The 19155-nt window shown below is 55.7% G+C and overlaps 1 protein-coding gene across 6 annotated transcripts in view; it reads right to left on the bottom strand.

Moving 5' to 3' along the window:
* Nucleotides 1–19155, bottom strand: part of ARHGEF11 (Rho guanine nucleotide exchange factor 11) — a 97461-nt gene that overhangs the window by 3215 nt on the left and 75091 nt on the right. For 4 of the 6 annotated variants that reach the window (XM_036922593.2, XM_036922596.2, XM_036922597.2 and 1 more), the window contains 21 exons: nt 18967–19089; nt 16550–16573; nt 15272–15416; nt 14867–14963; nt 14094–14123; nt 11226–11352; nt 8794–8973; nt 8658–8705; nt 8258–8445; nt 7805–7951; nt 7458–7537; nt 7217–7342; nt 6527–6644; nt 5556–5734; nt 4923–4998; nt 4473–4640; nt 3757–3847; nt 2953–3078; nt 2504–2565; nt 1601–1819; nt 907–1254 (listed from right to left, as the gene is read on the bottom strand). In XM_036922593.2, the coding sequence (XP_036778488.2) occupies nt 907–1254; nt 1601–1819; nt 2504–2565; nt 2953–3078; nt 3757–3847; nt 4473–4640; nt 4923–4998; nt 5556–5734; nt 6527–6644; nt 7217–7342; nt 7458–7537; nt 7805–7951; nt 8258–8445; nt 8658–8705; nt 8794–8973; nt 11226–11352; nt 14094–14123; nt 14867–14963; nt 15272–15416; nt 16550–16573; nt 18967–19089 (2702 nt within the window). Of the gene's footprint in view, nt 1–589; nt 820–906; nt 1255–1600; nt 1820–2503; nt 2566–2952; nt 3079–3756; nt 3848–4472; nt 4641–4922; nt 4999–5555; nt 5735–6526; nt 6645–7216; nt 7343–7457; nt 7538–7804; nt 7952–8257; nt 8446–8657; nt 8706–8793; nt 8974–11225; nt 11353–14093; nt 14124–14866; nt 14964–15271; nt 15417–16549; nt 16574–18966; nt 19090–19155 lie in introns of those variants that run through there. The other 2 variants (XM_036922598.2, XM_036922595.2) reach the window with 2 other exon arrangements.

Raw genomic sequence — 19155 nt, 5'->3', positions numbered from 1 at the left:
GCAGGGGGAGAGGAGGAAGGAGAGGCAGAAAGCAGGGGGCAGAGGGTGGAGAAAAAGAAAGGGAGGAACAAAGTGAACACGGGATCATCCATGACCGCGCCCCGGGAGCTGCGGAGAGCCTTGCCACCAGTTCACTGACGGGAGAGAAGGAAGGTCAGTTCCCAGAAACCCAGGAGAGGGGGCACCTCGGGCAGACGGACGGAGAACTGCTCTTGGGAAGAAAGGGAGAGCCCCGGGGGGCCGGCTCACCTCCCCACAGCGCTTCCGGCCAGCCTTCTCCAGCCTTCTCCCGCGCACTCCGCAGCACCTGGATGCCCTCCCCTGGCTCGCTGTCTGGCCAGACAAGCCCCCATTCTAGCCCACCTTGGATTTTCTTGTCTTACAGCCATCCGTGGCCCCTAAGAGCTGGGGATCCCCCACCTACTTGCCTGCCACAGCCCTCACTCTCTGCGTGCCTTCCCAGCCTTGCCCTACAGCCCCTCGTCCTGTAGCTGGACTGACAGGCTGCAAGCACTGGCCCTTGTCTTTCCAAGCCTGAGGCTCCTGAAAAGAGCCACATCTTTTCCAGAAGACTGTAAGATGAGTGACGAACACTAGCAGAAAATTTTATTGAATAGTTGATTTGTGCCAGACAGTAGGAGGTAATACCCTCATAACACAGAATGAAGTTCAGAGGTGACCCAGCGTTTTGTCTAAGGCTGCACAGGTATTAAGTGACGGGGCTGGAGCTTTGACCCTCTGCTGTCCACCGCTGGAGCCGCTGCGTGATACCAACTCGTCTCCTCTCAGCATCGGTACAAGTCTCTGCACACACACTTTCTAGGATACAGGTGTCAAGGGATCCTTGCCTCTACCCTAGTGAAACTGGGTGTTTGTCCCCCCACTGGACACCCCAACTTATTTTACCTTTTCTCACAACTTTGTAACTTCCTGCTGCCTCTGTGCTTGGAGGCTCTTCCTCAGGATTCCTGTCCAGCTTGGGAGACTCCCAGATCCCAGAATTTCTGGCCCTTGGGGGCAGGTGTTCCAGAGAACTCAGAGCCACATCCTCCTGCTCTGGCCCTGGGAGCTGGGGGTGGTCCCCTCCCCGCTCAGGGGGAGCCTGCCCTGGGGAGCCTGGATCCCAGGGGTGAGAGGTGATGCTGACGACAGAAGGCGTGGGTGTCAGGTCGTCCTCGGGCTCCCTGGCAGCGGGTGGTTCCACGGGGTGGCCTGGCAGCAGGCTCCACAGGATCAGGTGCCGCAGGTTCTCCACTGGCGGGGAGACAGAACGATGGCTTCCCCAGCACAGGACTGGGCACTGCGCCAGTGTGGGAGAGCCCAGAGGTGCAGGAGGGTTGCTGTTCGCCTCCCTGTCCCCCAGCTTGGAGAACCTGCCTGGGTCACAGGCTGAGCTGGAGGGCTGCAGCCAGCCAACTGGGGGTGGGGGCGGGGGAGTGGGGAGATGGGGAGTCACACTTGTCTCTCCGCATCTCTCTCTCCTCAAGCACAACTGGGAGAGAGCCTTCGGAACAGGCAGAAGGTGGAGATGTCTGCCAGCTCAACGCTGGCTGTGCTACTGGGGGCCAGGGACTGAGGGCAGGGCCCAGGAAGCACTCACCATCTTCTAGGGCTGCACTGGCGAGTCCTTCCACGAATAGGGGGCCTGGGAGGGGCAGGATGATGGGGTCCCTTGTCCTGCTGCCCCTGTTCTCGCCATCCAGGGACGCAGAGGGGTGAGGTGGGGTGCCCAGTCCCCCTTCCTCTATGTCGCCCTCCTGCTTGGGGTCCTCTAGCAGGGCTGGGGGCTCCCCTCTGCCCCTCCGCTGGGGCCCAGAGCCTGTTTGGGAGGAGAGAATGCTGCAAGGCGGGAAAGAGGAGGGCGCGTGCGGGCTGACCCCGTGCTGACCCCACGCTCGGCTTTGGGCTCAAGGGGCCGGGCACACTGCTGATTCACTCTGCACATGTCACAGAGCGCCTGCCATGGCCAGGCACTGTCCCAGGCCCTTGGCATAATGCATCAGTAACTACAACAGATCCCTTCCTGTGTGGAGCTTAGGTTCTAGCGGAGGGACAAGAGAAACAAAGAGATAAGTCAAGGTTCTAAATGAACCAGAAGGTGAGGAGTGCTACAGGAAAGAAGACTAGAGACCAGAGGGTGGGGCATGTGGGACTCAGTGTGAAGCCAGGGCCCAGGGAGGGCACCTCCCTCCCCGCAGTGACCCTTGGCTGGAGGAAGCTGGGGCCCCTGGACTTTGACCGACTGCCCCTCTTCCTGCACTGCTAACTGGCTGTGGCCCAGAGAGCCAGGGTCTGAATGAGGTGAACTGTTCAGGCCTACCCCTCTCAAGTCTGCTCCCCCTCTTGGCAGACCCTTCGTCCTCGCCCTGTCCTCTGTTCTTACCAAACCATATGCCTCTGGCCTTGATGGACCTCTCCCCGCCACTCAGTTGGCAACCCCACCTCCCTCCCTGGCCTAGAAATGGAGGGGCTGGATTCCCACAACACGGTTCAAGGGGCTGACCTCCAGGCGGCTCCCCAGGTTCTGGTTCACTCTGGAACACTTCTGAGTCATCCAGTCCTACCCTGGGGAAAGAGATAAGCAAGGGTGAGAGGCCATGAAACTCCATGCCAGCCTCCTGAGGCAGAGTGGGCAGTGAAGGGGGGTCCAGGAAGGGGGGTGGTAGTTTAAGAACCTGCCGTCTGGCTGGCAACCTGGGGAAGATGGTGCTGGCCTGGCTCGCCGGTGCTGATCCCACACCCTCACCCCACCGCAGGCAGTCTCCTTTATAGCCAGGTGGGGGGCTGGCGGAGGACAAGCAGACGGGCAGAGGGCACAGGTGAGGGGGCATGTTCTCCTGTCTGCCTGCTAATTTGTCTGCGGGGGCTGCCCACCCCCAGGGGTGAAGGGCTCAGAAACAGCCAACCAGTGGCCTGGATCTGGACGGCGAGGGGGTCTGGAGGGCTAAGCACCTGCTGGGTGTGGGGCTCTGGTGGGCTGGCTCCTGGGGGCCTGGGGGCGGGGGAAGGACAGGTGTTGGGGTGGCTCCGGGGTGCCGGGTGGCCTTTCGCACAGCCTCTTCTAAGAGCTCCATCCATCTGTTGCTCGGCAGGAGCAGAGAGGACTGGTGGTGAGATCAAGACCGGGCACACAGCACCTCATGTGCTGACCCCGCTGCTCCAGGGCTTCGCCCAAAGCCCTTCTCCAGGCCCTGCCCCTGCCACTCTGCGCCTGGCGGTTCCCACCTCCCCTCACTTCCTGACTGGCTGTTTCTCTGGAGTTACGTGATTCGCAGCCACCAATTACTGGACACGAACCCTCTCTTATACTCTGTGCTAAGCATTCGATATCTGTCTTCCCTTAAAATAACTCCAGTAGCATTATCCACATTTTACAGATGACAACAGAAACTGTCTGACTCCACCCACCTCGGGCTGGCCACTGGTGGGCACAGGGGGTGGGTGGGGGGCAGACATCCGAGAATGCACGAATTTAAAACACTTGATGGGGAAAGGGAAGAAGATCCCAGGGGGAAGGGAGCGGCACCAGACAAAGGCAAGCAGCAGCGGATGGCTGTGAACTTCCCCTCCCCTCAAAGACCTGCTCAGGGGCAGGGGTGGTGGCCCTGTGAGCTACTCCACATCCATCCCAACTCCCACCTCCCTGTCCAACACCCCGGCCTCTGCCTGCCCTGGCCTCACTGTCCAGCGCCCTCATGCACACCACCCTGGGCCCATGGGATGGCAGCTACATGTGACCCCTCAACCAATTCTCACGTGTTCTTATCTGATGACGTCAATGCCACCAGTTCATAGATCTGGGGTGGGCCCAGCTCGGAGGTGCAGATGATGAAGAAGGCCCGCTTATCTGTGTGAGGAAAGGAAGGCAGAGGGTCTGCACGGGGGGTGGCAGAGGCGACAGAGGGTGGGCTCAAAGCCCTGACCCTTGACACAGATGCAGAAGGCAGCACAAGACAGACCTGGGTCATCAGAACTGCTCAGGACCCACTTACACAAGGGAGAGGTAATTCTGGAACCCCTCCTGTCCTCTCCGGCTACCCTCCTGTCTGCTAACAGTGAGAGCTGACATGTGTCAGGTGCTGAGGGAATGAGACACCTTCACACCCTCATCCCTTCTCTCCAGAGGCAGGAAGAGGGTGAACCCAGAGGAGGAGGTGGCCTGACGCCTGCCCCAGTGCCCTTGCTCATGCGCATGCTGCTTCTCACTAAAATGGCTGTGTGCGGTGGGCGCCTGTCTTCTGCAACCAGCCCACCCATCACTCGCAGCAGGGAGGCCTGCCCTACTGTTGCCTGCTCGGGCAGCCTCAGCCCATCCCAGGGGCCCACGGCCCGCTGGCCTGCTCCAAGCTCTCATCTTGGTCCCCACCCTCCCCGCCACACTCCCCATCGTGGACTGGGTCCTGCTCAGCTGGGCCCAGGGGAGGAAAGGACCCCAGGGACACTAGTGTCAGCGGCAGTCTCCTCATGGGCACCTGTGGCCACGGAGCGGACGAGCACGGCGTTGAGCTTGAGCACGGGGCTGAAGGTTTGCTTGCTGTCCGAGGAGCCTGCGGCTGTCTTGCTGTGGCACTTGAGCAGCAGCTTCTCGTCCTGTTTCTGCAGCAGCACCAGGAGGTCCTCCAGTAGCAGCACGAGCAGGTCTGCAGGGGTACGGGGGCTGTGAAGGGTCCCTCATCCCCACCTGGGGACCAGAAGCTCTCTGACGTCCGCCCTGGGGTCTAGGAAGCCCTGGGTCTGGTACTCCTGCCCCACACTGTGCTTGAATCCCGAGCTCTCATGCCGCTTGGGTTTCAAGCTGCCTCTGGGGCACCTCACTGCCCTTGAAGTGCCACGTTTCAGGGTTTATGCTCCGGAGAGAGAAGGGCCTGGGGCAGCCCAGCCCACCACAGATTCCCTCTAGGCCGCAGCTCCCCGGCACGTACCCAGGGTCTTATCCTTGCTGATCCTCCAGGTCAGGGGCCCCTCATGGATCATCTTCCTCGCTGTAAGATCCAGGCTCTGTTTAGGGGACACCATCCATTCATTCATTAAGTATTTGAGGGAATTACATGCCAGACATGGTGTGGAGGTGCTGGGAATCACCGAACAAGAAGGGTCCGTGTGCTCACACTCGTGGGGACACAGACAAGCCAAGCTGTGCTCACGTGCCCCGTGCTGTGCTGGGGGACATCCCAGCGGCTCTGGCTTGGGTCTCTCGTCCACCCCTCACCACATACCATCTACCTTCCTAAGAAAATCTCTGCTTTACCTCCCCATCCCTTCAGCTTTACTTCCTCCCAAACGATGTTCACCTTTACCTCAAGTTCTAAGTCCCTCTCCCCACACTGCCAGGCTGAGTTCTAACATCTAGTCTTTACTGGCGGGCTGTCTGCTCTCACCTCTCCGGGCCTGAGTGCCCACGGTAACAGGGTGCATGTATCCCAGGGCTCTGCCATGCCATCCTACCGCAGACAGGCCCAGATCTCTACCTCTAAGACACTCTAAGCCCTGACAGCTCTGCTCCTAAGGAAGAACGTATTTGGGGGGCTCTCTCTGTCGCAGCCCCTGCCTCCTACCTTGAACTCTGCTGCCAGAGGATTGCTGGCCCTCTCCAGGGAGGTGGTATCCAGGCGTTTCTGGTAGCCCTCCAGACGGTGCTGGTTCTCTGTCTGCTTCACGGCTTCATTCACGTACTTCAGAATTTCCCGGCACTGGTCCCGGGCCCGGCAGAGTTTCTCGTGCTCGGTGGTGCCACCTGCCAATTGGGGCAAGGGGTGGTTAGGGGCTCCGCCTGAGAAGTCTTTCAGAGTCCACTATTACCTGGCCTGCTGCAAACCTTGAGATTTGAGGGCCTCAAGTACAAGGTTAACTTTCACTGAGGGCCTTAGGTTTTTGACCGTTGCTTTGAAGACACTGATAGCTCTTGGGAATTCCTGCTTAGACCACAACCGGCTCTGGAGACGTTGGGGGACAGGACTGGGAACTGTGGTGATGACCATGACCGTGCCGCTGGAGCCGGGCTGCGGTTCTTCACACTTCTACACCCAGACTCCCAGCGCTTCCAACCCAAGGGTGGTGAGAGATGCTCGGAATCCCCGGGACAGCAACAACCTCGAGCCAGACTCTCATTCAGCTTGGCCTCTTATTCCTCTAGAGTTACTACCTTCTGTGCTCTGCACAGAGGCATCCAGCAGTGGAGGTGACAAGGCCTAAAATAAAATCCATGGCCCCTGGTGTGGGACCACGGTTGTCAGAGGAGCCAAGGTGCCCTCCATGTGCCACCCTGTGCCCAGCTAGATGCTTTCCTCTGATTTGCACAGGCTAGAGGCAGCCCTTACCTCCTCCTGCTGCTGAGAGCCTTATTTTTCCAAAGCACATTTACAACCACTGTTTTCTTTGAGACTAACCGTGCCAGAGGGCAAGGATGAAGACCCTGAAGGCCAGAGGGGTCGAGTGACTGGCTCCAGTGACAAAGCAAGTCAGCACTAGAACGAGGGTGGGAAGCAGGGCGGCGGTGCCCCGGTGCCCGCGCCCGGCCAAGCCCTACCCTCGGTGTGCTTGATGATGTTCTCCAGCAGCAATGGGTACTTGGTGAGCCGCTGCATCTCGGAGATGATGAGGTCTCTGAGCTGCAGCCGCCGGCACTGAGGGTGGCTTTCAGCCTCCTAGACGGAAGGATGCACAGACAGATGGCAACCTGTGGTCAGGAGCTGGTTTATGGGCCCAGGGCCCGGGTGGGAGTGAAAATGCCAAATAGGTTCTAATTGCAGACAGTAACTCAGAAGCAGTGGTGGCAGCTTCCTCCTTAAATACTTAGGGAAAGACTGGTCGGGGCAGGGAGGCAACAGCCCAAGGAAGGGATATGCTTCAAACAAGCTACGTGGAGCAGGTTTTATTCCTGCTTTACAGACAAGGGAACAGGCCCCTCTAAGTGCACACAGGTACGGGCAGGTGAGCTGGGGATTCTGGTGAGGATCCAGTGTCTGTTTCAGTGAACAGTGGTCTCTGCCTTGAGAGTGTCTCTGCAGAGGCGGCGTGGACGAGGGTGTGGGCGGGGGCAGGGAGTTGCTGGGGTGTCCTCCCTGGTGGAGAGGAGAGGCTGGGGTCCTGGGAGCTGGGGGCTGGGATGCACTTCGGACCCTTGGTGACCCTCGTTAACTTTTCTGCCTCAGATTTGAGAGATGACTGAATGGGCCAACTTCTGGGAGCAATGAGGGAACACCTGCCGTGGGCACACCTGCATGAAGAGCTGGAATCGGCTCTCTTTGCGCTGCTTTGTCTTGATCAGCTCCAGGGCTATGGACTGGTAGGAGCAGAACTGAGCGGCCACCTGCTGGAGTTCCTCCCGGGCAGGGCCATCAAACTGAGAGGCAGAACGGGTGCCACCAGTGTCACAACCCTGCCCGGACCGCCCACCACGCCCGTCCTCCGGCCACGGGTCCCGCCTCCTGCAGCCTTAGAGAGCTTCGCAGCCTCACCCGCGCCAGCATGAGGCCACTGATTTCTGTGATGATGGGGCCCTCCTCCCGGAGCTTCCTCATGGCTTCACACCAGGAATCTGGGGCGCGCGAGAGAAGAAAAAGAACCACCCAGGGCTCAGCTGCCCTGCCAGATAGGGGTCTTTGGGAGCAGGGCCACGGGGAAGGGTCTGGAAGCTATTTTACTTCTGGGGGAATGAGAATGCTGGTTTCAGGTTGTATATGAAGTCTGCTCAGCAAAGAGGACTAGTGAGGCTTATCTGCGTGGGGAGGGTGGGCATGTGGGCAAAACCCAGCAGAAGCCTGAAGGCTAGCCGGGGCGGGCAGACGGCAGACGGGCTACGCACGGTGGATCTCTATGAGTTCGGGCAGGTTGGGGAAGAGCCGGGTCAGCTCCTCCCGGGGCATCAGGTTCTCCTTCTTCATGCGCTGGTAGAAGATCAGGTCTAGGACCCGGAGTGTGCGCAGGTGGGAAGCTTCTGTCACAAACAGTTCTGAACGAGTTGTGGCATGGAAGGGTCAAAAGACAGGGAGAAACAGATCAGCGAGCATCTAGAGTCACTGTCATGGCCCCCGAAGGGCTTGACTTTTGGAGGAACCAAGTGCTAGTTTCAGATTGCTCATCAACTTTTCTGTCCCCACCAGAGGCCAGAACTGAGGTGGCCTTTGCAGGCACAGCCACACGGACCTGGCTCTGCCCCCAGGGCCCACCCTATCTTTGCTGGCGTTGGCACTGCAGGTACTTGGTGCCTGCTTCCACCTGTGCCGGAGTGCAGACGGGAGGTGGGGCCCGTTCTCACCGTTGATGACCTCCTGCCGGTCAATCTCCCTCTGGCTGAGCCCAGCCACCACATCCTTGCCCACTGTATGCTGCCAGTTTTGCGCATCTGGCTCGGGTTCCAGGTCAGACAGCTGGCCCAGATCATCCTCTAGGAGGTGAGGGAGGAGGGCATCTGCGCAGAACCCCAAGCTGGGGGACTCAATGCTCCTGGGGGAGAGTGGGTAGCTCAGCTTCTCGCAGAGGAAGAACTCACACACAGGGTTTGGCCTTCCCTCTCCAGCCCAGCATGCCTGCCCTGTGCCCATGGAAGGCAGTGGGCCACAAAGAGGAGACACCCACCCACCTAGCCACTCAGGGTGGAGGAATGGCTGAGCATGGCTGGGACACCAAACGGAGGCGCTACGGCACCCGTCACTCACCTGCGGCCCATTTTGGGGGTGAAGGGAGGGGTTGGGTTCTCAAGAGACCTGGGGAAAGAATGTCAGTTCTCAGCAACCCTCTGCCCTGCCCCTGCCCTGAAGATACCAGTGGGCTGGGCACCTGTGCCCTGCCTACCTGGTGGAGAGGCTGGAGGCAGAGGAGGAGGCTGACTGGTGGAGACGGGCAGCCTCGGCAGCGGCGTCCATGTCAACGTCACTGCGAGAGCGGGGCACGTTCTCTACCTTCCGAGACCGCTTCATCTCCTCCCGGCCCTTCAGGCTCTCGGAACGGCCCAGGCGGATCTCTGAGCGGGAGCTGGAGAAAGGGCGTGAGACCTTGGAATCTTGTGTCCCGGCCAGCTCTTACCTGCTGCCCAACACCCACTGAGGATGGCACTGTGGCTGCTCTATAAACTCCTCTCCTTAGCCTGGCCTGATGCACAGGGCCTCTCAACTTCCTTGTGCCCACTTAGGAAGGGATCCTAACAGGAAGGTGAAATCTGGGGCTAACAGAATTAGACTTGTCATGTGTCCAGGTGCCAAAGACCCTAATGTGTCAGGAAAGCTGTGCACACCAGTCCTTTATTGGGGACTCCCAGGTCCTGCCTCCCAGTCCCTGGGCCCTCGCATGCCAGCCCATCTTGCCCTCTGCTTTGGAACAGGTCAGCTCCCAGCCTGGACTCTGCTTGAAGTCCATCTCCCCTTTCACAAGTTCTTCCTACGGGAAGGACAGGCACTATCTTTACTCGCTTATTCTAACGTTCTCCACACCGCCCATCAGATGACTCCACCTGCTGTTAGCTTCCCACTCCTCCGGCTGTGACGTGGATTTCTTCCATTCTTATCTCGATAGCTTCCTTCCTAAGCTGCCATCTCCCCTCTTGGGAGCAGACCAGCTTGGGAAGGTGCTTACGGGGTCTGTGTACTGACAGGCGGGACCCTGCTCCCTGGCTGCCATGCTTACTCAGCCAGGGTGTCTGAGGCTTGATGAGATGCTGACGGCTGGGGGCTGCTCCTTTTTGAGTCCTGCAATGCATCAGCTCTGAGAGCGCTGGCATCTCTGGCCCTCACTGCCCCAGGATGGCTCTGCTGGGCTGTTCTTTGCTGTCATTACTACTAATCTACATCCTGCTGTGCCTCCAGGACCGCAGAAGGCGGGTCTGGCGAGCTCAGCACAGCAGGCTGCTGTGGTGAAGGAGCCAAATGGCCTGGCCTCTATTCATCAAGTCTCCGAACTGCCAGAGGACCCAACTGGAGCTCCTCCTGGGGGCCCGAGCGTTAGAAACCACACTGGCAGCTGACTCCCTATTGAACACTCCCCCGATGCCTGTTAGAATAATTCCAACCCAGTCTAACCCCATTGCCTGCACCAGTGCCTCACAATGTATCACTTGAGGGCCACGACAAACCTCATCCAGCAAGGTTACTGGGGCTGCAGGGAAGCACCTTCTTTCAAGTGCCAGAAAGTGAGTAACACTCCCATCAGGAAGTGAGGCACGTGACCCACGGCTGGCCCCAGATTCCAGAGTGCTGCTGTCTAGGACTGGGGGCTTCCTGCACCTGTTAAGTCACTTTGACAACCTCTGACCCACTGTGCTGCTGATTCTATTTCTTCTGGAATTGCCAGCAAGCTTATAATCATCAAATCCAAAGGCTTCTGCAAAGAATATTCAGGATCCTAGTGAATGTCTTAGGGCAAATTTCCCTAGCAACTCCAAGAATACAGGTTTGTAAATGGTCTCAAATATTTTTACAAAATGTTATTATATCTTACACTCATATATTTCATGCATCTGTAAGATCAGGCCTACCCCAGCAATCACAATGTAAATGCACATTTAATTTATCCAGTGATATAAGAACTCAGCCTCTCACCCCGGCACAGATCTAACCTTTTCTTTCCTAAACCTTTGTTAATTCTCACCATAGCAAAATCATTTACCATGTATTGAGCTTATAAAGGCTTCATATAAATAGAAAGGAGTAATCTTGCCTACAGCAGGAATGTTTGACTTAAAAAGAGTTTGAATCCAGGTATTCAGAGGTAAAATGGCTTGACTATCCAGGCTGCTACACACTGACTTGCTTCTGTGCCTTCCCAAGTCCAGCACAGTAGCTCGCAGACGTGAGCGTGTGAGAATTACTCTTGTACACACAAGACCACATTTACTACACTTCAAGGGTGACTTAAGGAATGTGCAAGGATATTTCCAACTATGACAATTCACTTCCAGTGTTGGCTGTAGAATTTCATGCATGACTTGATTGTTGTCAAGCCACAGTCAAGAACAAGTCCATATGAGAGAAGGGTTCTCGTTAGAACTAGACCAAAGATGGAGTATGAGAGATGCCACAGCTTCCATTCCCCTTGTGCTTCCTGAAAGGGGAAGAGTATGTTGTCTTCTGATGCTATCCAGGTGGGAAGGTTGGGGGAGGGGCGGTGAGTCCTACAGTGGGAGCCTTACTGTCTAGTGGACGGGGTAAAGAAGCTGGAATTAAACCGTAGCTCCAAACTCCACCTGTGCCCCTTTTGGGGCAGCGTGGCAAGGCCCATCCGGCCACTGCTACCTGTCACTCTCCAGCAGGTCCTCGGGAAAGCTTCCTGTTGAGAGTCGCTGCGTCCCAGGCTCCGGAGCATCATACTGCTGGTTGTTCTCAAAGTGCTGAATGATGTTCCTCACATTGCCTGGTTTGACTAGAAGCAGAAAGGTAATGAAGGATACCGTTCTCTGCTCAGGGACAGAGTCTCAGGGCCTTCATTCCCCTCTAGCCCAGAAGACAGAGCAATGAGCAAGCATGGATGGGAAGAGCATGGGGCTGAGGATCAGGAGACAGGGGCCTAGTCCTGGCTCACCCGCCAATCCCCAGTGTGCCACGGCAGGCACTCCACCCTCCCAGGTCTGCCCTCCTCTCGTGTGCAAAATGAGAGGGCCTGGGAGGACATTTGCTATGGATATTCCTTCTGGCTCTCACATTCTTTATTACTGACTCTTACACTTGAAAATCACAACAAGGTTTTTCCGAAGAGCCACATACAGGTCACAAAAACAGGCAGGATTACCAAAAACACGTCTACATGTCATTTGGTCAAGTTGCCACATTCTATCATTTTCCAATTTGTATTCCTTTTACAGCTCAGTATTTTCTGTTTTCCCTTGACTCTTCTTCCTGTTCCTTGTGCTTCCACCCCTGCCTCTGGTCTCCGTCACTGAAGAATCAGACCCCCTATTCTCAGTGGTGGTGGGAGGTGGTTAGGAACAGAGGAGAGATGTCACTCTCGCATTCAAATTCCAGCCCTTTTTCAAAGCTAAGACAAAAGACAGCTGTTCTTGTCTAAAGTGGAGAGGGCAGGTGAGAGAGCAGAAGGCAGATGTGATGTCAGGAAGAGAACTCCTGCCCAGGAGTGCACTGGCTCTCATCTTCAGGGTCAGAGAGCTCCGTTCACCAGGAACTGGGCTGGAAACGCTGCTCTGCCCGAGACCATAGGATGGGAAAGTTGGATTTACCTCGTCTCAGGATAAGTACCCAATGGGGCTAGGCTCTGACCTCCGCCACAATAACCGGGGCCCCACCCGGCTTCGGAGATTCTAGTATCTACATAGACAAACTTACAAATCTCCATCGGTAGCTAACATCAGTTTCTTAAGGAAATTTCCAGGTTAGAGGAAACAGAAAACCATTCAGATGGTCTCTTAGAAGCTCACAACTTCATAGCCTTTACGCAGGTAGCTTGAGCAAAATTTATCTGCAACAGCCTAACAGGTGGCTGTGCGTGTACATGCGTGTGTCCACTTTTTGCATCCTGGAGTTCAGGGCCAGGCCTGCCTGTCCCAGACTGAATGTGGGGTCATCGAAGGAGCCAGTCTCCGCTGGCAGCCGCAGCCCCGGATGGCTGATGATGTGGGAGCCCGGGGACATTCTGTATCAGGAGGCCACCAGGCTGAGCCCACTGTCCCCTCGGCGTGGGCCACTCGGAACATGCCCTGTTGTTTCTGGGATATGGTTACTCACTAGCCATCGTAAGAAGCAGGTGTGGCCCTGAGATCTGGTACAACTGAATAACCCAGAGGAATGGGAAAAAACAGGGAGAAAGGAACAAGTGTTTTTAAAAATGCAAAGCTGGTAGCCTTGGCTCATCCTCCCCATTCTCTGAATGATGATGAAACAACATAAAAGTACATTATGTTACTGTAATCAGCTATGTTCCCTAATGAACAGGAACAATAGCTCATGGGCCTAATTGGCGGAATGCTCAACAGCGAGGCTTTCCGGCTGCGGTGGGTGTCTGGCCTGTAGACGATATGGATTTGTCTGATGTCCTGGGAGCGTGGGGACACCAACCTCAACCATGAAATCACAACGGGAAGAGTTCTGGCTTAAAGGGATGGCGGACACCCAGCGTCCTCGTCCTGCCCTTGGGACCACCAGCGCCACCCTGGGGGCTCCCGTCCCCGCAGTGAGACAAACCAAGCAGTGTGGGCAGAGGGGGCGGGGGTGGGGGGCAGGGAATGCTAAGAGGCCTGGGTTTTCAATATATCCTTCATTTTTATTGTTTAAAATATCACAAGGAGTCTAGGAATTTAACAAATTTTGAAATAATTTGGCAGATCACTATTTTTGTCATTTGACATAAAAAATAAATTCTAGCAATCAAATAATTTCCTGATGGCATCCCACTGCTCTCTCTCTCCTAAGATTACAGGAGGACCTAGAAGATTAAACCACTTAACTGCCTGCAGATGGCCCTCACTGATGGGAAATGAACTCTTCCAGTGCTAGGTTCTAAGCTTCTTTGGGTTAATATGTATTTTATATATATTTTAATACATAGATTCTAGAAGATATTAGGTGCTATAACATCTATTTAGGGTTGTCCTGTTTTACTACTGCAGCTAAGAATCAAACAGGATAGAGGTGCTACACTGAAGGGCTTAAGCAAAGTAAATGACAGAAATTAAAGTGCCCCGAAGAAAAACTGCCAGAGACCTTTTGTTTATTAAAGAGACCCCACATAACCCTCAAAACTAAGGATTTTTATTATTAATTCAATTGAGAACAAACATTTGAGGAACTTATGCAGGACATTTCAGTGTGTGAGGATTTCCTTCACTTATAGGAAGCCCTGGACTTTTGGAGCTGGGGCCGTAGGGTGATGGAAAGAGAGCCCTCGGGCTGTTGCAGGAGGGCCTTGGAGGGCGGCCCTGCTGTGCCGCCTGGAGCTCCCCCTGGGGCGGAGTCCCGCCCCGGAACCCTGGGTTAGGCAGGCCGTCCCGTACACCAGTGCGAGCAGCTCCAGCGGCAGGAGACACGTGTAAGAGAAATGGGTGCAGCAGGGAAGAAGATGAAGAGGCAGACAAGGAGGAGGAAGGGCAGGGCTTGGGAAATGGAAACTCGGTGCTAATGCAAAGAAAAACCCAAAGAAAATGGTCCTTTTACCTTCCACAGGGGACAAGGGAATATGAAATGCTAAAAGAAAACAAACAAAAACAAGAGTAAACCATGAAAAGTCAAATTAATGTCTCAGAGTCAAAATAAAAATTACATCAAGCTGGAAAATGAAAAGGTGGCAAAACCCAGGTGTGACCTAGGAGAGCCCCTCCCTCCGCCACGTCCCCAAGCAGCAGCGTCCAGAGGCAGCAGACTTAGCCCACGGCCCTTCACGGATCCCCGAGACCAAGACCGGGGGCTTAGGGCACTGACTGGGCCAGCAGTGATTTCTCGACAAATGACACATGGCTGGGAAGAGACCAATGACCGCACCGAGCGAGTTTTGGGCTTTATGGATGAACCTCTGGGTCCCAAACCTGCCCCACTATCAACCTAGTTCTGCTTAATCGTAACTCAAACTCCCTGTTGAGGGCCCATAGTTGCCCCTAACACATAGGACCTCGGCAGTACAGATGAATCCTGTGAAGGCAAAGGGGGCATTCACTGTCCACAAAGCAGTCCTGTGAAGGGGAAATACTCCTCTGCAGGGCTGTTCAGGAGCAACAGGCGGCTTTTAATTCCCAGTTAGAACCCAGGAGGGGCAGCTCTGAAGCAGCCCCCTGTACCTCATGGAGACTGCCCTGGGCGTGGCAAGAGAGGACACGGCAGTGTGAGAGGAAGCCACAGCCTCTGGGTCTGGGCCTGTGGCTGTCAGAAACACAGGCAGACCCTGTGCCAGCACACTGGTCCGTGTCCAAGGCTGGTGCCCCCTGAATACTCACTGCTCTGGGAAGAGCTTTTGGGCTTCCCAATGTATTTGAGGATGGGGTTTCGCTTCTTGTCCTCCAAGGCATCCTTCTCTTTCTTAGAATTGCTGCTCTGTTGAGACAATAGGCACCAGGGTTTGGGGAAGGTCCAATACCCACACTTGGCTGCTAATCACTCTGCCACTCTCTGCCACTGCCCCAAGACTGGCCCCCAACAAATAACTGGAAAGCAGCCTCATGATTGTACCTAAACTGGCCCATAGGCTTCTGGCCTGGGTCTGCAGGGAGGGAGAGAGCTGCTCTGGTCTGGGGAGTCCAGGTGACCTCACACCCAAAGGCAGTGGGGTGAACTAGGCAACTGCAGAGTAGCCTTCCTAGTCTGCCTCAGGGCAGAGATACTTTCTAGGGGAGCGCGGTCACCTTCTTGGTCTTCGGGAAGAAGGGTAGCCACTTATCCTTGTCAGGAGCAGACGGGGCCTTCTCAGCTGTGTTGGAAGGCCGTGCCTCTCGCAGACGGATCCCAGCGTGGCTCATGTAGGTATTGAGGGCAAAGTCCATGGGGGCACTGCAGAGAGGGACCGGGCATGGGGGCTCAGAAAGCGCTGGTCGCCCCTGCTGGCGGCGGGGAGGGCCAGAGCCCTGCTCCAAACCATCTTCTCTCCACCGCCCAGTGGGGGGACAGAGAGATAATTAGGGGCTCAGGGTATTCAGAGGGGCCTGACATACTCAATGGGACAGCAGGCAGAAGCTGGCTACAAGTTCTGGCTGGCATGAGTCCCAGGAGAAATTATTCTTTCCCTAAGCAGGACTCTTCCTGATGAGGGGACAGAGGTCAGTGGAAAGACCTGTCAGTTCCCTAAATATAAGCAGACAACTCATGGGTAGGCCTGGAGGACCAGCTGAGTCCCCAGCTAATGCCCCAGGCATCTGTGGGGGTGAGGGGCAGGCAAGGGGAGAGATGCCACCTGCCTCTGCCGAGGTATACTGTCTTTGTCACTTCCACCCCCAAGGACAAAGAGAGAAGGAGGTGAAATTGAGCTGTCAAGTAGCTTCCAAGCACCACAAATGAAACTGCCCAGAGCTCTGTGTTTAAGAAGGTACTTGGCTCTCAATTCGGCAGACGGACTACCCACTTTGTGGATTCGCTGCAGCAAATGCTTCAGCCCCGGCTTTTCTCTCTTAGACAAGCTTCTAACCTTGTCTTCTCTCCCTTATTAAGGGTGTGCATGCCCAAGGACCGCGTACTCATGCTGACACTGGTGCTGAGAAACAAAGGATACACAGACAGGCTGCAAAAGAACTAATATGTGCCAAGAGAGGGCATGTGTTGTGCTCCTGTTCTTTCCCCGTGGCTGCTGCTGATGCAGGATGGTTCTCTCACCACTTTGTCCTTAGGTGATTAAGAGAAAGAAGTGGGGAGTCATGGCTAATATGGGTGAAGAGGCAGCCAGGTGTGGGAACCCTGGGAGTGACAGCAGCTTGGTGTTTTCCCATTGAGCAGCAGACCCCCCGTCCCAGGTGGCGAGCCAGGGGCCTGGACTCATGACACGTGGTGTTATGGGTACCCAGGCCCCTGGGAACATGACTGGGACAGCCCGCGCTCCCCCAGTGCTAGGGACTCCCCTGTGACTGGTGAAGACGGAAAGCACCGCAGCTCAAGCCGGCTCCTTTCCTCCTTGAAACCCCAGACTGACTCACCTTCTGTCTTCTTCGTATTTGGACCTGGAACAGAAGAAAGAGCAGATGACACAGGCTGCAAAGGCGGAGGCTCGTCCGCCTGTGCAGACGCTGCGCGGGGGCCAGTTCCCTCCTGGATGAAGGGGGGCTGCTGGAAAGTGTGATGGGAGGTCAGCCTAGGCTCTCGGTCCCAGCTCTGCAGCCGGCTTGGGGCTCGGGAGGAGAGAGTTCTCATGCCCTTGAGGGACTCAGCACAGTTACAATGAGGCTGACGACAGGGTCTGTCCAGCTAAAAGGAAGGGGTGTATGGCAAGTACAGCCTCCTGCTTGGTATCTGTCCCAGTTTAAGTTGCTATGGAGGCAGAGGCTCGGCCTTGCGCCCCCAAACTCATTAGGTTGGCTGACAACCGACCTGAGAGGCAGGAAGGTGAGAGCAGAGGTAGCGCTTTGAGGTCTGACTCAGAGAAACCTATTCAAGGGAGGTGAGTGGTTGGAGCAGCAGCTGACATGTGAGCGCTCACTACAGGCCAGGCACCGTTGTATTTACACATCTAATTCTCAAATTAAGCCATGAGTAGGTATTATACCTTCATTTAATGAGCCCAAAGCTTCACTGCTTTCAGGAGAAGCCACTGTAAGCGGGGTGTCTATGATGTCAATAACCATCCCATATAATTCTGTGTCTACAATCTCAGAATAGGCGGTTAGGTTTTGCCTCCGTCTCTGGAGTGGTCACGGTGATTACTGCCACGTGACTACTAGGACACGAAGGCCCACGAAGATTCAGGGCTTGAAGGTCAGAAGGCTGTTTTCAAAGAATAAGCCCCTCCTCTGTGAAGCCCCAGATTCAGATGTGCAGTGGCCCTACTCAGACCTCCAGCTTAAGGTCTAAAAAAGTTCTCAGATGGAACAGGTCCAAAACTGAGCCCCAAATTTTCTACCACAGAACTGCCCCACACATGGTCGTCCCTCACAATCAATGGCACCTGAGTCCCTTTAGGAGTTTAGGTGAACACTGTGGAGTATTCCACTTTCCTCTTTCTCTCACGCCCCATACTTCATCTTAAGGAAATATTCCTGTTTGCTTTGCTGTCAGAATATGCCTAGAACCGACCTCTCTGCCCGCCTCCGTTGCCCCTGCTCTGTTCCAAGCCCCTATCCCGGGAACTCCTTCGCTCACCGCTGTCTGGAACCCTCCCTTGCTCCCCACCCTCCACCCACAACTGAGTCCCTCACAGCCCCGCATGCTCCCCACCCCGAGAGCAAAGCCCCGCGTCCTTACACTGTCCACAAGCTTAGTGTACCGCCCCCCTATAACCCTTCTGACTTGAGCATTTTCTCAGTCTGCTCTGGTCACTGGCCTCCTGCTGTTGCTCAAGTGTGTCAAGCACATCCCCACTTTGCTCTGGCTGCTTGTCCTGCCTGGGAAGCTCTTCCCAGATGTCTGCAGGGATAGCTCTCCCACTTTCCTCACTTGCTCAAGGTTCTGGATGAGGCCCACCCTGACCATCCTATTCAAAACTGCCAACCCCGGTGTTCCTGACCCCCTCAGCCAGCTCTATTTCCTAACCCCCACCCTGGCACTTATTCTTTCTAACATACTGCAGCATTTACTTATTTATCATATATTGTTTTCTCCTCCCACTGTAACTTAAGTTCCACAAGAACTGTTTTTTTGTTTACTAATGTATCCCAGGAACCTAGAATAGTACTCCGCACACAGTAGGGCTCCACAAATATTCGCTGAATCGAAATATCGGTGTTAGAGGCGGCTATGGACATCATCTCGTCCAACTTTTGCCACTTGATAGTTGACACCAAGATAGATGAAACGGCTTAACTGGGTCATATGACCACTGAGTAGAGGCGCAGCCCTGGGTGAAAATCCACCTCTGAGCCTGGAAGTGTCCCCACACGGTCATCGCAGCTCCTGCGACACTTCAGAAGGTGGGGCTGGAAAGGGGCAACCACGGCCGTGGTGCCAGAGGCTCATCAGTAAGTTTAGTCAGGTCAGTCTCCTGATGCAACTAGTTAAAAATGGTTGGCTTTCCCCTAAGCCAGTTCCGTCTGCCGCTGAAGGAGCTGCGCCCACACGGACTCACGGCGTGGCTGCCACGCCCAGGTCGGATGCGTCTTAAGAGGTGGGAAGGGAGGAGGCAGGAAGAGGGTGAGAGAAGGAAGCAGAAAGCTCAGCGCGACCCCGGGGCCTGCGGCTTGCCTGGAGCACCAAGTCACTGTCAGGGTCCCAGGCTCTGCAGCTGCCCTCACGTCCAGGCAGCCGCAGCCTGAGAGGCAGCAGGGGGGCGGGAATCGCCCCACCTTCCAGGGAAAGGAGCCTCGGGCAAGCAGCAGAGCAGGGCAGAGAGCAGGGAAGAGCCCCAGGGAACACCCCGCCTGCTGAGTGTGCTTGAGGTGTGCGAGTGGAACCGGAGACTCACAGAATGTCACCTAGGGCAGCCAGCTGCTTCTCGGCCACTTGGCGCTCTCGGAGGGGGTCCCCATCCAGGTCCAGCAGGTCATTCTCCCCATACAGGCTGCCCAGCCCCAGAGTGCGCTTTGTTCTAAGCCAGAGACACAGAGAAAAAAAGTAAATGTGCACGAGTACTCGAGTACTTGGCAAATACCCA

Source organism: Manis pentadactyla, chromosome 19 (genome assembly GCF_030020395.1).
Source record: "Manis pentadactyla isolate mManPen7 chromosome 19, mManPen7.hap1, whole genome shotgun sequence".
Taxonomy (NCBI): Eukaryota; Metazoa; Chordata; class Mammalia; order Pholidota; family Manidae; genus Manis; species Manis pentadactyla.
This window is presented reverse-complemented; position numbering and strand designations above follow the sequence as displayed.